Source organism: Globicephala melas, chromosome 7, assembly GCF_963455315.2.
Source record: "Globicephala melas chromosome 7, mGloMel1.2, whole genome shotgun sequence".
NCBI classification, from domain to species: domain Eukaryota; kingdom Metazoa; phylum Chordata; class Mammalia; order Artiodactyla; family Delphinidae; genus Globicephala; species Globicephala melas.
In genome coordinates, this window is record NC_083320.1 from 108,914,460 (window position 1) to 108,934,552 (window position 20,093).

At 38.7% G+C, this 20,093-nt stretch overlaps 1 protein-coding gene across 3 annotated transcripts in view; it reads right to left on the reverse strand.

Moving 5' to 3' along the window:
* IWS1 (interacts with SUPT6H, CTD assembly factor 1) overlaps window positions 1–19,687 on the reverse strand; it is a 47,055-nt gene extending 27,368 nt beyond the window's left edge. For all 3 annotated transcript variants that reach the window (XM_060302577.1, XM_030840456.2, XM_060302576.1), the window contains exons 1-2: window positions 19,381–19,687; window positions 17,198–17,313 (exon numbers count right to left, since the gene is read on the reverse strand). In XM_060302577.1, coding sequence (XP_060158560.1) covers window positions 17,198–17,313; window positions 19,381–19,414 — 150 coding nt within the window. In that variant the 5' untranslated portion in view covers window positions 19,415–19,687. The remainder of the gene's footprint in view (window positions 1–17,197; window positions 17,314–19,380) is intronic.
* Between the last annotated feature and the right edge of the window lie 406 nt (window positions 19,688–20,093).

Sequence of the window (20,093 nt, forward strand, 5' to 3'; positions counted from 1 at the left end):
TAAGGAAGAGAACTATAAAACTTTACTTTATTTAAAGGGCCAAATTATACTTAGGGCACATTCTCCCAAGTAAATCTGAACAAATAAGGAGAGGAGCAGAGGAGCAATTAACAGAGCCAAATACCATGTTAGGGTCTCTCCTCCTGCTAGTTTACTCCTCACGAGAGTATTTTTCATGATAAGAAAACTGAGGCTTACAGCAGTCTTGGACATATATCCAGTAACCCTGGCACAAAAGTTTAAGTTTTAGGGAAAACACTGACTAATCTAGCTATACTAACAAATAATGTTATATGAAGTAATCTGAAAACTCTAGGGTACAAATTTGATATTATAGCTATGTTTTTTAAATGCAGAGAAAAATATATAAAACTAAACATACCAAAATACTAATAACTAGCATGTGGGGAATTTTTTCCCTTCTATAATAGTATCTTTACTTTCAGTAACATGGTAATTAATATTCTGGCTTAAAAAGTAAAGTACTTCTGTGTTTGGGTTTTCCCCCTTAAAGGTTTACTGAGCCAAATTTTTTTTTTTTTTTTTTGCAGTACGCGGGCCTCTCACTGTTGTGGCCTCTCCCCTTGCGGAGCACAGGCTCCAGACGCGCAGGCATGGCTCACGGGCCCAGCCACTCCGCGGCACGTGGGATCTTCCCGGACAGGGGCACGAACCCGTGTCCCCTGCATCAGCAGGCGTACTCTCAACCACTGCGCCACCAGGGAAGCCCTGAGCCAAATATTTTTCTTTAGAATATATGACGGACATTTCCTGAACTTACCACAGATCAATTTTCAAGGAACAAAGAGCCTTTAATAAAGTATATGTCCACCATATCACGCAATGAAATAATTAAGCAGGAAGAGAATATACAGTGACAAGATAAAAGGCATTAAAATGTTTTCACAAAACCCACACTTTAACTTGCTTCGGGCTCATTTAAAGAAGATTAAGTATGTTGTGTCTACAACTTCAGAAAGAGTACAAAAAATTATAAAATAAGCTTATAAAATATGTTTGAGGGGTTTTCCCCTCTATATTTCATTGCCATCTTGATAGCACAGAGTTCCAAAGATACAGTAACTGCTATACATATTCATTCAAGTATAACACATTCAGGAAACTTTATAAAATAATAAGCTTTTCAAATTTCCCAAAGATATTTTTCTTTTATTATCACGGGACACTCACAGCATAGCACTGGATTCCCTGTCAGTCATACATCCTACTACCCCAATGAAACTGACATTTATCTATTAAATTAGGACAGGAGAAATAACATAGAACCTTTTGATACAGTACAAGATATAGTACTCTATATATTTTTAGAAGCTTACTCTTGGCCATACTTCAGAATTTAATTCTTTTATATTTTAAAAGAATATAGATGAAAAAATTAACTATCCAGAATGTAAGCCCTAAGAAGGCAGGCATTTTTTGGTCTGTTTTCTTCACTGAGAAGGCACACTCTGTGCTTCAGAGCACAGAATGGTGTCTGGTATATACAAAATCACAGTAAATTCTTACTAAGTAATTACTTACTTACCTACTTACTTACTTACTTACTGTGTAAGAAAGTAATTACTTAATTTTCTCATTTAATAAAAGGAGTTAAATGAGAATAATTTAAAGTGAGGAATAATTAACTCAACAAGTATTTGTTTAATGTCTACTACGTGCAAGGTGCTAGGAATCAAGGCTGAACATGTCTCAGTGCCTGACCTTAAGGAAATGTTGTCTAATGAGCCAGCCAAATACACCATAACAATACAGTATAACATGCACTGTTATGAAGGTATGTGTGACATTCTGAAAGCCTACCGGAAGTGATCTATATGAGACTAAGCTATAAAAGGTGTGTAGACAACAGGTATTGGGAATTAGTTTGTGATGACTGAATTAAGAAGTTAACTGCATTACTGAGGGCAGAAGACGAAACATGTAGGTACCAGCAGAGGCAACTAAAGCAGGAGGCAAAAGGGGAAATTGTTAACTGGCTTTTGGAATGCTTTCCATGGCATACACATGACATAACTCTAACAACATGTTCGTGTGTGACTCAGCTGCAAACAACAGAAATCATCTCAGGCTAGCTCCAGAAAAAAAGAACAATCTTTCCAGAATCAAAGTGGAATAAATGGCTAAAGGCTCAAGAAGGGTAGGAACCAAGGCAGCTCAGAAGCTTAGGAAAGGAAACTCAAGGACCTTTCACTAGAGCACTATCAATAACATGACTCAGCTCTCACGTTGCTAAATTTCAGTGTCCAGGATCTAAATTTTAAATTCCCAGGAGACATAATCTAACGGGCCACGGCAACAGAGGATGTCGTTACTCTGTGACTCAATGCCAGAGCAGGGGCACAGCACTGGGAGCCACTCCCAAAGAAACGAGAGATACCATGAACTGAGTAGTCTTCCCAAAACTTATCTGTTACACTCTACCCTGGACTTCCCAACACATGGTGTATGCATTCCAAACAAGCAACCATTACAAGGACATTACATGTAATTCACGATTGTGAAACTTATGAATTCCCATCAATTTTTGAGGAGTCTCATAAAATCCTGAGTATCTATCCATTATGTGTGGCACAGTGGGGAAAACGTGGGAAATCACTGCAGTAAGAAAGTACTGGTCGACAGACTTAAGTTAAAGAAGGCAGTTAGGTGAAGACATCATAGGATTTGGGAAAAGAGTTAAGCTTACAAGTTATCAAAACACTACTCAAAAATTTTAGACTGGTTTCAGCAATTAGTCTAAATTGCAAACTTAAAAAATATCCAAAATACAGTTTTTAAAAAGTCAAATATGAGTACAACAAATCAATAGTAGAAGCTGCCATTTAAATGGTTCCATCCCTGGTCCGCGAAGATCCCACGGGCCGCGGAGCAACTAAGCCCATGCGTCACAACCACTAAGCTTGCGCTCTAGAGCCCGCGCACCACAACGAAGAGTAACCCCTGCTCGCTGCAACTAGAGAAAGCCCGTGCTCAGCAACGAAAACCCAACGCAGCCATAAATAAATAAATAATTTCTGAGAAAAGTTTATAATGATGAAGCAAACTCCTGCCTACCTCTCCAGACTCATTTCTGCCCTCTCACCACCATCAACCCTATGTGCTGCAGCAGCAGTTCCCAAACTTTTGCATAAGAATAACTTGGGGAGCTTTGGAGGAAAACATACAGATTTTTGTGCTTCTCACCTCCAGATATTAATACAGTCAGTTTGGGGAAGAGGTCAAAGAATCTGCATTTTGACATCTAATCCAAGTGATTCTAACCACACATTATAATTTTACTGCAGACACATGGAACCACTAACTTCACTGTTACCTCCATGCTTTTACCTCACCTTGTCCTTTTCATACCTCAACACTAGGCAAAAATACCCCCTTCCTGAAGCCTCTTCCATCCTCCTCTCTAGGTAGAATGGACTCTGCCCCATATAATGTGACAGTTCACAACGTGGACTTTAGTGTCGGTAAGACCTGGGGTTCAAACCCTAGCTCGCAGCCACCTTCTACTGTGTAATCTAGGGAAATTTTCTTAACTTCTCAAAACCTCAATTCTTCAATATGACAGAGTCAGAAATAGTTTCTATAACTTAGAGGGCCGTTCAGAGGACCAAATGCATGTAATGTAGTTAGCATGTGCCTGTGAGCATTCAATACATGTTGTTAATCATTTATAACAAAAATATCTTATTAATTACGAAACATTCACCCTTCAAGACTCAGCTCAAATACATTATCTATGAAGGCTGAGCTGGTCAGTCATTCCTTCTTACATGTCCCCATAGCATCCTGTATCTCTACCTCACTGAAAGGTGATTTTTTACACATTTATCTTCATAATATGATTGAATAAATGACCTTAAGATCAAAATGATCTTAAGATCAAAAAATCTTTTACCTTCAGTATACAGAAGATACTCAAATTAAATTCACTGAAATAAAACAAACCCACAAGACAATGCTTAACAAAAAAGAACCAAAGCAAAACAATGTTCTTCTCCTCAATTTGGTAAACTCAAAGACAAAGGCTGAAACCAAACACAAAAAAAAGAAGTGTAGATGGAATCAAAAGAACTGGTAAGAAACAGGGTAAACAAGGACGGCCAAAGCCAACAAGAATCTTCTACGGGCTCTGATCTACTCCCCATAGGAATACTTTCCTTATACTAGCACAACGTCTCTGTGGAAAGATCCAAATGACCGCAGACTGCCATCTTTACTCAATTCAAAGTAAGGTTGGAGCTAACAGGGCTGCCACCAACTTCAATGACAGATGGATGGTTGTGCCCACTAGGCTTTGCCTACAGTCAGAAAGCAAGGAGAAACCATGTGGCATTTCCAAACAACCTCTTCCTCGATTGTCCCACATACTACTTTTTTCCTGTGAGAACCTCAGGAAGGGAACACTACTTTTCTATGCAGATGAAATCTACAAGCTGTATTTTTATTTTATATTTTAAAGTTTTCTTTTTTTAAAAAATTTATTTATTTATATTTATTTTTGGCTGTGTTGGGTCTTCGTTTCTGTGCGAGGGCTTTCTCTAGTTGCGGCGAGCGGGGGCCACTCTTCATCGCGCTGCGCCGGCCTCTCACTGTCACGGCCTCTCTTGTTGCGGAGCACAGGCTCCAGACATGCAGGCTCAGTAGTTGTGGCTCACGGGCCCAGTCGCTCCGCGGCATGTGGGATCTTCCCAGAACAGGGCTCGAACCCGTGTCCCCTGCATTAAGCAGGCAGATTCTCAACCACTGCGCCACCAGGGAAGCCCAACAAGCTGTATTTTTAAATGCTTATTACCTTCAATGTATTTCTGTGGAATAAAAACCAGCTGACCACAATCCACAACTAATTTCACACTGTTCAATTTTTTTTTTTTTTTTTTTTGGCCGCACCTTGCAGCATGTGGGACCTTAGTTCTCAGAACAGGGATCGAACCCATGCCCTCTGCCCTGGAAGTGTGGCGTCTTAACCATTGGACTACCAGTGAAGTCCCCAAGAGAATATTCAAGTAAAACAACAAAAAAATTAGAACTGGCAACTAGTTATAACTAGGTCACATTCATGCTCAAATTGCTTTATTAAAAAATGTGTTTCCAGTGATGACTATTCAAAACATTTAAAAAAAAATCATTCCCCTTTTCCCTATCTGCCCTACCGTCAACATTGTGTGAAGATTCTGAGTTCTCAAAGTGCTCTACACAGAATAAATATACTTGAAAACTCCCGATATTCATATCCCTTTTAGAAACCTAGCCCAAAAGATGTTAATAACCTAGAAACAAATAATTTAAATATGTAATCAACTTATTACTGCAATTGCTTATATATACATTTCTTTAAGAAACCAGGCCTAAACTTAAGAATATTATTTTTAAATTTCATTTCATAAGGTAAGTCTCTTTTGCTTTAAAACAGTGGGCCTCAACCTCATAAAGATTAACTCTTAACTAGCCCCCTAAGAAATAATCTGCCTAATTACTATAGAGGCTAATTGTAAAATAATTAAAGGAAATCAGATTATGTCCCCTCAAAATATGCCTCTGACATAAAAATTTTGATCTGAAGGCAATTAACAAGCAGTAAACACAAGAGTAGCTCTCTCTACCTTCCCTCCTTTTCCTTCAAAAGGCAGGATATTCCCATTACTGGAGACAGACTGTCATTAGCTCAAAGACACCAGCAGAGCAATCAGCAAACAAACTTTACTACATTAGTTTCTTCCCATATATTTACCGTCGCAGTCTGTCACCCTTGGAAGCCTAGAACTGCTTTCCTTTGTCCTGTCACTTCTCCACAAAATTATTACTCTTTGTTGAAGATGTTATATAAACTAGAATTCTAAGCTACTGCTTTGAGTTACTCTCTGTTGAGTTTTCTCCTGTGTGATGTATGCTGCACATGTTAATAAACTCGGTTTTTTTTCACTTGTTAATGTCTTTTTGTTAAAGAATTCCAGCTGAAAACCTAAGATGGGTAGGGGTAAAATTTTGCCTCCCCTACATAACATAACTGCTATTACAGTTTTCAGAGCTGCTATATAAGTTTTACTTAGCCCTCATAATAATTATTTTAACCCACTGTCAAGATGGTGGAGCTAAGGCTCAGAGATGAAATAATTTTTCTAGGAGCTGACAGTCATTATGGTTATTAAGTGGCAAAGCCAATATATGAAACTACATTTTGGCCATCACACTGCCTTTCACTCTGAAGAGCTATGCAAATACAAAATTTTATCATCATCACCTAAGAGAGATTTGCTGTTATACCACCTAACCCAAACAATTCTTCAGTATCATCTTCCATTAAGCTATCCCACTTTCCAGGTCACAATACTCATTCTTGAAATATAACAAGTCCTTCTCAATTCTAGGCCTTTGAACCTGCGGCTCTCTCCAGCTAGAATCATCACCAGCACCCCTAACCGGCTTCTCCATCTGGCAATAATGTCAGACTCGTTCCTCAGAGTCCACTCAGCCCACCCTCCCATCCTCCCATGGCCCTTTGTATGTGCCCTTTCTGTAATTTTAAAATATATTTTAAATTATTTGACGCATGCTAGTAAAAATAGGTAACCATATAAAATGATGGGACAGTTATTCTAACTATTCTCCCTTTGACGTTAAATGTGCCAACACAGGAAAGTATAAAGAAAATTAAAATCACCTTTAATAACCCAAAGATCACCATCATTTCTAATTTTTACAAAGAATTTCTTCCCAATCTTTTCTTTGTGTTAATTTACTTTAAAAAAGTAAACAAGGATCTAGAATCACAATTAATTTAATGACTGTAACACACTGAATTCTCCCATGTCACAAAGTATTCTTTGAAAACAATTTTAATGGACGCGTTGCCATTCTTACAAATGTTCTATTTATATTTTAATCACTAGTTTTTTACATTGTTGGATACTTCTTGTTTCCTTTCTTATGCTTTCTACACGTCATTTGTCCATTTCAGTGTTCTCAGCCTAAGGGTAGCTCTGGGTTCTCCCCTAAGGGGGTATTTGTGAATGCGAGGGACCATTTTTGGTTGGCAATGACTGGAAAGGATATGTTACTACCATTTTATTTAATGTTTGGGAACCAAGATACTAAATGTCCTGCAATATACAGGCCTGCCTCCAAATGCCAACAGCTGGCTTACTCAGAATCATCTGTTTAGGAAAGCAGCACTGGGCTGCTCTCCATGCAGAGGAGGCCACAGACAGGACCCACACACACACAGGCAGGAGACCCAGTGAGATGAAAGAGCCAAATGGCCTGAACAGAGACTGTGGTAATAGACAAGTAAAGCATCCTGGGTTCTTCTGGAATGTGAATTGGGGAATATGGAGAGGTTTGACCAATGATTAGAAGAGATAAAAATGAAGCCAGATGAGGACTTCTGATATGAAAATGAAAAGCTCTGCTGACCCACTCTCCAGTGAAACTGGTTAAAAGCATTTAAAAACAACTATTCAAAGCCCCTGGAAATGGTCCTAAAGACAAAGAGAGAATAAAGAAACATCTATCCAAGAAGATCTACAAAAATTTGGTAAGAGAAGCAGAAGTATCTGGTATCTGAACCAAGACCACTCCTCACTTTCAACTTCACAGCTCAGTCAGAAAGGCTCTACTCCAGGCTGTTGCAGCCAAAAACAAAGGGTACTCTTTCCCTCCAGCTTCCAGGGGCAGGGTGTCTTCCCAGGAAGAGCCCGATGTCAGCATTTCTCATTCTGCCTCCAGCTACCTGCTGCTGAAGGTAAGTTCCAGGCAAATGTAATTGCAAGTGGGGGCTCCCATCTTCTGCCCAGCACTCAATCACAGTAAGAAGGCTCTGCTTTGGGCACAGCACACTGACAATACTGGGGCCCTGATCACCCTTGCCCCAATTTGTGTGACAGTGGTTCCATGCCAAGAGAGGCAAGCCAGGAGCACCTCAGGCTGCTATCAAATCCCCACTGCACACTGAGAGCTCGGCTTCTAGAACTGGAATGTCACTCAGAAAGAAACCTGCCGTCACCCTCTCCCCACCCCCTACCCCAAACTCCAGAGCCCCGGCTCAGAGATTTTGCTTGGGGAAAAAGCAGGCAGTAAAGTAGATAGCTTCTAATTTTTCCCCAAAGAAACCAACTTCATTTGTAACCAAGCTTGGGGACGTTCAGGCTAAGGCACTTTCACTAACACTGGAGACTGGTGGAAGGCACTTAGAAGGAGATTCAAAATACAGAATAAACTGTAGGCCAGCTAGTTTGCAGGAGATAACCAGGTAATAATACAGCTGGGAAGAGCCATCCTGAGGTCAGAACAAAGCAAACACAGACCTCAGAAATTATTCCTTCAAAGGAGCCCGAATTTGATTAGACTAACTTGTTGAGCAATTTATGCCACAGGGCATGGCTGGAAATAACAGAGTCATCAGTGGAGTTTTTTGTTTGTTTGTTTGTTTTTTGCAGTACGCGGGCCTCTCACTATTGTGGCCTCTCCCGTTGTGGAGCACAGGCTCTGGACACGCAGGCTCAGCGGCCATGGCTCACAGGCCCAGCCGCTCCGCGGCATGTGGGATCTTCCCGGACCGGGGCACAAACCCATGTCCCCTGCATCGGCAGGCGGACTCCCAACCACTGCGCCACCAGGGAAGCCCCATCAGTGGAGTTTTAACAGCTGATTGTGGTCAGAGAAAGAGCAAAAAAGAGCCCTACTAACACCACCGTCATCCCAGGTGACTGTGAGCATGTCCCAAACTGCACATCTCTGAGGATGCAACACCAGAGATTTAAAACTGCGGGTGAGGAAACAGCATTCACTAAAATCATCCAGCTAGTCACTAAACAATTACTCTAAAATGTCCAGTTTCCAACAATAAATTAAAAGGCATGCAAAGAAACTGGGAAGTATGACCCATAACCAGGAAAAAAGCAGGCAATAGAAACTGCCTGTGTGAGCAACCAGATATCAGATTTATCAGGAAAAGACTTCAAAGTGACCATTTGTAAACATGTTAAAAAAAATAAAGGCATGATGACAATATTATATCAAATAGAGAATATATATAGAAATAGAAATTTGACTCATCACCTATAAGAGTAACCCAGTAAGATTAACAGCTGACTCCTCAACGGAAACAATGGAGGCAGAAAGCAGTGGGATAACATATTCTAAGTGTTCAAATAAAAACTATCAACTAAGAATCCTATATCCAACAAAGCTATCTTTCAAAAATAATTAACAAAAAAGAAATGAAAACTTTTCTAGATAACCAAGAAAAGGAAAGAATTTGTCAAGCAGACCCACCATACAAGAACTGCTAAAGGAAGTTCTTCAGGCTGAAAGCAAGTGACCTCAGTGAATCCACATGAAAAAACAATAAGCACCAGTAAAGGTAACTGTGTAATTATGAAAGACAATATAAATGCATATTTTTTCCTTTCTTAATTTAACTGATTTATATAACAGTTGCATAAAGTAATATGTATATACTGTCTTGCTGGACCTGTAATACATAAGAGCAATGACAGTAGAAAGAAGGTGGGTGGGAACAAACCCGTATTACACTAAGGAAATAACTTCTATAACAATGCATTGTTGGATTTTAGCATTAATAAATATAATATGTATAACAATAATATTACAAAAAGAGAAAAAGAATAGAGCCACATAGTACTAACCTTACTATATACCATTGGAATTAAGCTACCGTAAATCTGAAGCTGATTCTGATTAATATATGTGGTAAACCCTAGAGCTACCACTAAAAAAAAAAAAACCTCAAAACCATAGTAAAAATATTATTAAAGAAATTAAAATTGCACAGAGTATTAAAAATATAACTACAATAATTTGTTAACGAGTACACTAGAGAAAAAGACAAAGTGTGACATCAAAAACATAAAATGTGGGGGAGAGCAAAAATGTGTAACTTCAGCATGTACTTGAAGTTATCAGCTTAAAGCAGACTGCTATAAGATAGTTTACGTAAGCCTCATGGCAACCCACAAAGCAAAAAGGTATACTAGATATACAAAAAGAATTTTTTTTAAGTAATCTAAGCATACCGCTAACAGAAAATCATCAAACCACAAAGGAAGAGAGCGGGGAGAAGGAAAAAAGGAATGACAAAACAGTCAGAAAACAAAGAACAAAATGGCAATAATAAGACCCTACCTATCAATATTTACTTTAAATGTAAATGGACTCAATTCTTCAACCAAAAGATAGAGTGGTTAAATGGATGGGAAAAACAAAAACAAAAACTGAACTATATGCTGTCTACAAGAGACTCACTTCAGCTTTTAGGACACACGCAGACTGAAACAAACAAAAAAAAAGGATGGAAAAAGATATTCCATGCAAATGGAAACCAAATGAAAGCAGGGGTAGCTATATTTATAATCAGAGAAAATAGACTTTTAGCCAAAAACTATAATAAGATACAAAGAAAGTCATTATATTGTATAATGATAATAGAGTTAATCCAACAAGAGGATTTACCATTTGTAAATATTTATGCACCCAACATCAGAGCACCTAAATATTAACAGACCTGAAGGAAGAAATAAGCTATCAACACAATAATAGTAGGGAACTTCAATGCCTCACTTTCAATAATGGATAGATCATCCAGACAGAAAATCAATAAGGAAATATTGGGCTTAAACCACACGTTAGGCCAAATGGACTGAACAGACATTTACAGAACATTCCATCCAACAGGAGCAGAGTACACATTCTTCTCAAGTGCACATGAACAATCTCGAGTACAGATCATATGTTAGGTCACAAAGTAAGTCCTAATAAATTTAAGAAGACTGAAATCATACCAAACTTCTTTTCCGACCACAATGGTATGAAAGTAGAAATGAGTATGAGAAGTACGAGAAGAAAACTGAAAATTTCACAAACATGTGGAGATCAAACATCATGTTGCTAAACAACCAATGAGTCAAAGAAGAATTCAAAACATATCTTGAGACAAATGAAAATGGAAATATTGATATAACATACCAAAATTTATGGAATACAGCAAAGCAGTTCTAGGAGGGAAGCTTACAGCAATAAATGACTACATAAAAAAAAAAGAATATCTCAAATATCAACTTTACACCCCAAGGAACTAGAAAAAAGAAACTAAGCCCAAAATTATTAGAAGAAAAAAAATAACAAAAATCAGAGCAGAAATAAATGAAATAGAGACTAAAAAGACAATAGAAAGGTCAATAAAATTAAGACCTGTTTTTTTTACAAAAGATAAACAAATAGACAAACATTTAGCTAGACTTACCAAGAAAAAAAGAGGACGGAAAGAAAACTATAAAGGAAAGAAGAGACATTACAATTGATACCACACAAATACAGAGGATAATAAAAACTAAGAACTGTATGCTGAGAAATTGGACAATCTATAAGAAATGGATAAGTTCCTAGAAACATACAATCTACTAAGATTGAATCATGAAGAAACAGAAAATCTAAATAGACTGATCACTGTGAAGAGATGGAATCAGTAATCAAAAACCACCCAACATAGAAAAGTTCAGGACCAGATGGCTTTACTGGTGAATTCCACCAAACATTTAAAGAAGAATTAATACCAGTCCTTCTCAAAGAGTGCCAAAAAATTGAAGAGGAGGGAGCACTTCCAAACTCATTTTATGAAGTCAGCATTACCCTGATACCAAAATCAGACATGGACACAAGAAAGGAAAATTACAGGCCAATATCCTTGATGAACATAGATGCAAAAATCCTCTACAAATTATTAACAAACAAAATTCAGCAATACATTAAAAGAATCATACACCATGGTCAAATGGGATTTATTCCAGGGATGCAAGGATGGTTCAACATCCACAAATCAATCAATGTGATATACTATATTAACAAAATGAAAGCTAAAAATCACATGATCATCTCAACAGATGCAAAAAAAAAGTAATTCAACATTGATTCATGACAAAAACTCTTAACAAACTGGGTAAAGAGAGAATGTATCTCAACATAATAAAGGCCATATGACAAGCCCACAGCCAACATCACACTCAATGGTGCAAAGGTGTAAGCTTTTCCTCTAAGATCAGGAACAAGACAAGAATGCCCACTCTCACCACTTTTATACAACACAGTATTGGAAGGCTTAGCAATTAGGCAAGAAAAAGAAAAGGCATCCAAATCAGAAAGGAAGATGTAACATGGTCTTTATTTGCAGATGACATAATATATAGAGAAAACCCTAGAGACTCCACCAGAAAACTGATAGAACTAATCAATGAATTCAGTAAAACTGTAGGATACAAATCAATATACAAAAATCTGTTGCACTTCTTTACACTAACAATGAACTATAAAAAGAAATTAAGAAAACAATCCCATCTATAATTGCCTCAAAAAGAGTAAAAGAATCTAGGAATAAATTTAACAAGGAGAGTACACTGAAAACTGTAAGACACTGATAAAAAAAATTGAAGTCACAAATAAAAAGAAAGCTATTATGTGCTTATGGATTAGAAAAATTGATATTGTTAAAATGACCATAATAACCAAAGCAATCTACAGATTTAATGCAATCCATTTCAAAATTATGACATTTTTCAAAAAACTAGAAAAAATTACCCTAAAATCTCTATGGAACCACAGACGATACTGAATAGCCAAAACAATCTTGAGAAAGAACAAAGCCAGAGGCATTATATGCCTAGATCTCAAACTATATTACGAAGCTACAGTAGTCAAAACAGTGTTAACACTGGCATAGAAAACAGACACATAGATCGACCGAACAGAATAGAGAGCCCAGAAACAAACCCATGCATATATGGTCAAATGATCTACAACAAAGGAGCCAAGAATATACAATGAGAAAGAATAGTCTCTTCAATAAATGGTTTTGGGAAAAGTGGACAGCTACATGAAAAAGAATCAAACTGGATTACTTTCACACCATATACAACAGTATACTCAAAATGGGTTAAAAACTTAAATGTAAGACCTAAAACCATAAAACTCCTAGAAGAAAACATACGCAGTGCACTCTTTGACACTGGTCTTAGCCATGTTTTTTGGATATGTCTCCTCAGGAAAGGGAAACAAAAGCTAAAGTAAACAAAGGAACTATATCAAACTAAAAGTTTGCATAGCAAAGGAAACTATCAACAAAACAAAAAGGCCGCCTACTTAATAGAATAAAATATTTGCAAAACATATATTTGATAAGGGGTTAATATCCAAAATACACAAAGAATTCATACAACTCAACACTAAAAAAAACAAATAACCCAATAACAAAATGGGCAGAGGATCTGAATAGACATTTGGCCAAAGAAGTCATACAGATGGCCAACAGACACGTGAAAAGATCAATCATCATCACGGAAATGCACATCAAAGCTACAATATTACCTCACACCAGCTCTTATCAAAAAGACAAGAGGGCTTCCCTGGTGGCGCAGTGGTTGAAAGTCCGCCTGCTGATGCAGGGGACACGGGTTCGTGCCCCGGTCTGGGAAGATCCCACATGCCGTGGAGTGGCTGGGCCCGTGAGCCATGGCCGCTGAGCCTACGCATCCAGAGCCTGTGCTCCGCAATGGGAGAGGCCACAACAGTGAGAGGCCCGCGTACCGCAAAGAAAAAAAAAGACAAGAAATAACAAGTGTTGGGGAGGATAGGGAGGAAAGGGAACACTTGTGCACTGTTGGTGGGAATGTAAACTGATGCAGCAAATGTGAAAAACAGTAGCAGCAACTTAAATGTCCATCAATTGACAAATGGATAAACAAAATATGGTATATCCAAAGAATGGAATATTACTGATCACAAAAAGGAATGAAGTACTGATACATGCCACATCTTGGATAAACATTGAAAGCATTAAGTGAAAGAAGCCAGTCACAAAAGACCACATGTTATATAATTCCATTCATATGAAATGTCCAGAACAAGGAGGGGTTGGGGGGTGGGGGTGATAAGGAGGTAACAGCTAAAGGGTTTCTTTTCAATGTGATGAAAATATTCTAAAATTGACTATGGTGATGGCTGTACTACTGTGAATACACTAAAGACCACTGAATTGCATACTTTAAAATGGGTGAATTGTATGGTATGTAAATTTATCTCAATAAAGATATATTTTTTTAAAAAGGTGACATTTTTAAAGGTCAAATTTGACACAAAAATCCATGATGAAAAAAATATCAAAATTTAAATACTAGCATACATACGACTAAGTTTTCCTTTTGCTTCAGGCTCCAATATGGACCAGTAAAGCACTGTTACTGATCCTGACTTGAAGATTTTGATTGTTTTTCATCATATTTTTTGCATTGTTTTAAAATATTATCTTGATCTTTTTTAACAGTTTCCTTAGAGATCTAAAGAAACACATGCAGAATGAGTATTATAGATAAAATGAATTAAAAAACAAACCAAAAAAACAAACCACAACTAGCCTGAACTCCAAAATGCAAATGGGAAAAACATTATTTGGAAAAATCACTTTGTGAGTACCATCTTGCAGCAGGCAAAACAATGCCCCCACAAAAGATGTCCACATCCTAATCCCCAGAACATGTAAATATGCAAAAGGGATGTGCAGATGTAATTAAGGATAGGAAGATTACCCTGGATTATCTGAGTAGGCCCAGTATAATTACAAAGGGTCCTTATGGGAGGGAGGCAGGAGGGTCAGAGTAAGAGACAGACATGTGAGAACACAAGCTAAGGTCTGAGAGATTTAAAGATGCTACAGTTCTAGCTTTGAAGATGGAGGAAGAAGCCATATGCCAATGAGTACAAGTGGCCTGTACAGCTAGAGAAGGCAAGGGAGTAGATTCTCCCTTAGAGAAGGAACACAACCCTGGTGCCACCTTGATTTTAACCCAGTGTGACCCACTTTGGACTTCTGACGTCCAGAATTGTAAGAAACAAATCTCTTTTTTTAAGCCACTAAATTTATATCAGGTTGCTATGGCAGCAATAGGAAACTAATACACATCTTTTAAGCTTGGGGGCTATAACCTGCACTGCTCCATTTAATGTAACTGTACTCTTTCAAGGGTACAATTGGCACTCAAACTACTAGAAGTTTAGCAAATTAGGATAACCCTCCTGGAGGGGAAAATCTACGAAAAGCACAAAAATATGTTCATGGCAGACTTCATTTATAACAGCTAAACAGTCTAAATGTTAATAATCAGGAAACTGTTGAATAAGTAAGTCCATCCATATTATGAAATATTATGCAACCATTAAAAATTACACTTAGTGGGAATCTTTAACGACATGGGGAAATACAGTATAATGTTAAGTGAAGAGATAAAAATGTTATATTGATATGTAACATATATAGTAAAAACACAAGTAACTTAAAATGTATACATACGTTCTATATAATGAGAACAAAAATGCAGGAGAAATAATGTAAAAAAGTTAAGTCATCTGTGACAGGAGTATGCTGACTTCAATTTTCTTCTTTAAACTTTTATATGATTTCCAAATTTTCAACATGTACATTTTTTATTTAGAATCCATCTCATTAAAAAAGTAGTTGAAAAAAAGAAAGTCAACACTACACTTATACATTTATAACTGAAGCATGAAGCCATCAGTCAATCTCCTGATGCTGTTTTCCAAAATGGAAAGTTAAGATATTATACACTAAATAAACTGTAACAATGTTTATGTTATCAAATAATTTCTACCTATCAATTACATTTTAATTAGAATTTAGTCTAAATGCTTAAGAGTGTACCAAAAACTGAACGACGTCAAAATAACTAAAAGATAAGCCTTCCTCTCACTTCTGATCTCACCTGCCCCCTATTTATTCTAGCCACAATGGCTACCACCTTAGATCTTTGTTAGGAATGTTCATCCCCTACATAGACACGTGCTATTCCTTCACCTCCTTCCACATCTTGATTCAAATGTCACTTTCTCAATAAGGCCTACGTGTACCTCCCTATTTAACACTAAAGCCTGCCCTCCACCTTGGCACCCTTCACTCTGTTCAAACTTTCTTCTTTCTCCACAGCATTTATCACCTCCTAACAAACCACAATTTTTAAAAAGAAGTGTGGAGGGCTTCCCTGGTGGCGCAGTGATTAAGAATCTGCCTGCCAATACAGACAGGGGACACGGATTTGGCCCTGGTCCGGGAAGATCCCACATGTTGCAGAGCAACTAAGCCCATGCGCCACAACTACTGAGCCTGCGCTCTAGAGCCCACAAGCCACAACTACTGAGCCCGCGTGCCACAACTACTGAAGCCCACACGCCTAGAGCCCGTCCTCCGCAACAAAAGAAGCCACCACAATGAGAAGCCCGCTCACCACAACAAAGAGTAGCCCCCGTTCGCCGCAACTAGAGAAAGCCCGTGTGCGGCAACGAAGACCCAATGCAGCCAAAAATAAAAAAAATTTTTTTAAAAAAGTGTATATTGTTTAATGTCTTTCTCCCCCTGCTGGAAAATAAATCCAAGGAGAGGATTTTTGTGGCAGTGGAACCTCATTTAGTCACTCAAAAGAGCCTGACACATAGCAGGTGCTCAAAAAATATTTGTTGGATATATGAATATACTAGTGATATGTCAAAGGACAGAGTCAATAATACAATCTCTAACAACTGCATCTACTACTTAAAATTGGACAATTTTCTGTGCATGTGTAGTCAAGCAAAATATATGGTATATTGGCCATCTTTATCATTCCTACGTTTCAGTTTGTGTTTACCAAAAACTTACACCTGAATTATTGGAAAAAGTCCCAATTTTATTTTGTTAACATTGTGCAGTACAGACTGTATAACCAGGGAAGCAAATTAAAATCATATAAATTTAATAGGTGATAACCACCATAACTTTCTATTTCAATTGATGTTTCTTCAGATTGCAAATCCACACTGCCCCACTAAGACATCATTCTGGGAATGGGGAAGCCTACTCAAATATCAAAAGCCTGGCCTATTTTCTGAATCAATAAGCACAGTTGAAACTGCCTAATATCCAAAAGGGGACTCAATCAATACTTATTTCCCTGTGATTTCATAAGTAACCAGACTATCCCTATTTATTTACTTTTAAAGCAGTTCTCTATCATTTTTGAAGGGTTTGAAGCCTAGACCCTAAGACAGGGTCTCTACAACTCCTAAATAAAACAGGTCTCATAGAATATGCAAGGGAAAAGCCTCCCCAAAGATGTTGTTTAGCCAATACCTCTGAATGACGTTCTACACTTCCAGTGTCTGATCCAGAGTGCTGCTCATTTACATCATCCTCAACGTCTGACCCTGAATCCCGTTCATCCTGTACTGGGGTAGCGCCACCATCATCTGCTTAAAAATAAAACAAAAACCCACTTAAGGTGTAAGATGGACGACATCTACAACTGAAATGAACACAATGAATCAAGAAAAATGTAAGAGCAAGAACAAGTGTAAGAGCACTGATGAAGCATAACTAATGATGCTAATTTGGGAATAAGACAACAGTACAATACTTACATAAATACCAATAATCATAACTTGTATTGTTGACACATGTGGCAGCGAGAATATATCATTAAAGGAATATGAAGCTTAATAAATATCACTAAGGACCAAGTCAACAAACTAATAGTGTGCACTTTATTTCAACTTTATGTTAAAATAACTGAGTCTATTTTCTCCATAGCACTTACTTACCACCTTCGGATGTACTACATGACTTTCCAAGTTAGTTTTGTTTAATGCGCTTCTCTCCTCGCTTGAATGAAAGTGCCAAAAGAACAGGGATTTTTGGTTCACTGCTGAATCCCTGGAGCCCAGAACACTGTCTGGTACAGTATTTGTTTACGAATGAAGAGCACAAGGAACTCCAGTCCAGAAATAGTGTAAACTCCTTAAAGTAAAGCATATACTACTATACTGTTATAAAACGAATTGTTATCTATCTTTAACCAGTACTTTAAAAATACAAAGTAAAATTGTACTGAGAGGAATTTAGAGTTGTTGGAGAATATGGGAAGCCTTGGTTAGGAGTTTACTAAAAATAAATAAATTTTTAAAAAATGAAGCACTCAACTATAGGAAAATCAAAAAATGTGTAAGAATGATATCAGTATCATACTAATGAGCTTCTCTACTTAGCTAAGGAGTAAAGAACATATATATTTAATATTTAATATTCTTATCATATAGTCATAAAAAATTCTGAAGTGTAACGAAAACTTATGCTTCAATGGTTAGAATATGGGGGAAAGAGGGCACAGAGAGGCTAAGACCCTGTCCTAGCATAATAGGAAATCGTTACACAATGCCTAAAAATGATGCAACGAGATAGCGTAAGTTAGGAATACAGGGATGAACGTCAAAAAATGGCTAAAAAAATGAAAAGTCAGGAAATTGCTAACTTTTCATGTCTTTCAGCCCGTTATATACACGTATTACATACGATTACTTATTTTAAAGTAATTTAAAAACACAAATGAACTGACAACTATTTTTGAAAACATCAGGAAACCGTTTAAAGCAAAAGAGCAGTATGTGTTTGGAAACGTGTTTGCAGTCACTACTATTCGCCGTCACATGATAAGGAATCGAAGTGAACTCAAAACACAACAGAGTAATTAACGCTTAGAAAATTATTTAAGCCCTTTTGATAGAGAATACTCAATGGAACTAGGACACAATAGGAAAGCAAAAGTAACGTTTTTATTCCCCACGAGGTTCTGCCTTATTCATCTTTGGATCTCCGGTGGCTAGCACGGTGTTAGCGGGGGGGGGGGGAGGCCGTGTTTACAGACTAAACAGGAAAAGAAAGGAGAACTTCAGTGAGGAGAAAGGGGAAAGATCTCAAGGTGAAGGAAAGGAACAAAAATCGCTAGTAAGCCCCAGAGGAACACGCCTTATTGTAAAATATGTATACAACTCAAATACGGGTCCTACGTGTTTGTTCTTTAATGGGAGAAACTAGTTTGCAGGCGAGATCAAACTAGTACCAACTCCTAGTGAAAAGTCTACATAAGATCCTGCAACCCCACTGAACAGCTAACTCCCTCGGATTCTCGAAAATCACTCTCAACTCCTGAAAAAAAACCCCTATCAGTAGACCTTCCCTCGTACTTTGCACACAGTAAGTGTCTGATGTATGGAAGTGGCTCCCTAATGCAGCAACGTCCTTCGCCGATTCAGAAGACAACTGTCCCTCTAAAATTCCCTCTCCGAGGTTCTAACTTCGGGGGCCGCAGCCCGTCGGCGGGCTCTCAGCGCTCAGTCTCACTCCCCATTAGACCCGGTCGGCAGAAGGGAAGTCTCCGGGGCGTCCCTCCCCTCCCCACCCCTCCCCCGCGGGAGTGCGAGGCCAAGCCCGGTCAAGTAACCGCTCCGCCCCCAGCCCTGTCCCCTAGGTCCGGGCCCCACCTGACTGGTCGCCGCTGTAATATTCCGAGTCCATGGCAGGCGGGTCTCGGCGGGGAGTGTCTGCGCCCCGCGCCGCCCCCGTCACCTCCTTCCCGGCTCTGTGACCACCGACGGCGCGGCCCGGTGCTCAGAGGCTCCCACCCGACTAGAAGCCTTGGAGGCTGCGGAGATTAAGACAGCAACAGCTGCAGACGCGAACACTTCGACCTAGAAAGCCCGGGCAGACGAGGCCGTACACGAAAGGCTGGCAAGGTGTGTGGGTCACCGCACTACTTCCCAGAAGCACCTCTAGGGCCAAAATGGCGCCTGCCCACGACCCTCAAAAGAATTCAGTGCGCAGGCGCCGTCACCTGTCATCCAGCCAATGAGAAGGCGCAACGGTAATGACGCACGACACGACCGGAAAGGAGACTACGGGGAAAATTGAGCGGGAGCCGCGGCTGCGGTTAAAACCTTCCCTTGGAGGAACCTGGTCCGTTCCCCATGGAGATGATAATGTTACTGTATGGGTTCTTCGTCCGCGCCTTGTTCGAGGACCTTCTAATTTACTCTTCTGAAAAATGAAGACCCGCTAAAATTAAATTTTCCATCATACGGAAATTAACTGTTGTTCCCATAATGCAGCGAGGCGCTTGATTCCCGCCCTTAGTACAGGGAGGAAGTGGCGCTTTGCCCTCTGGGACTTGTAGTTCGAAACCTGGCGAGGTAGGCTG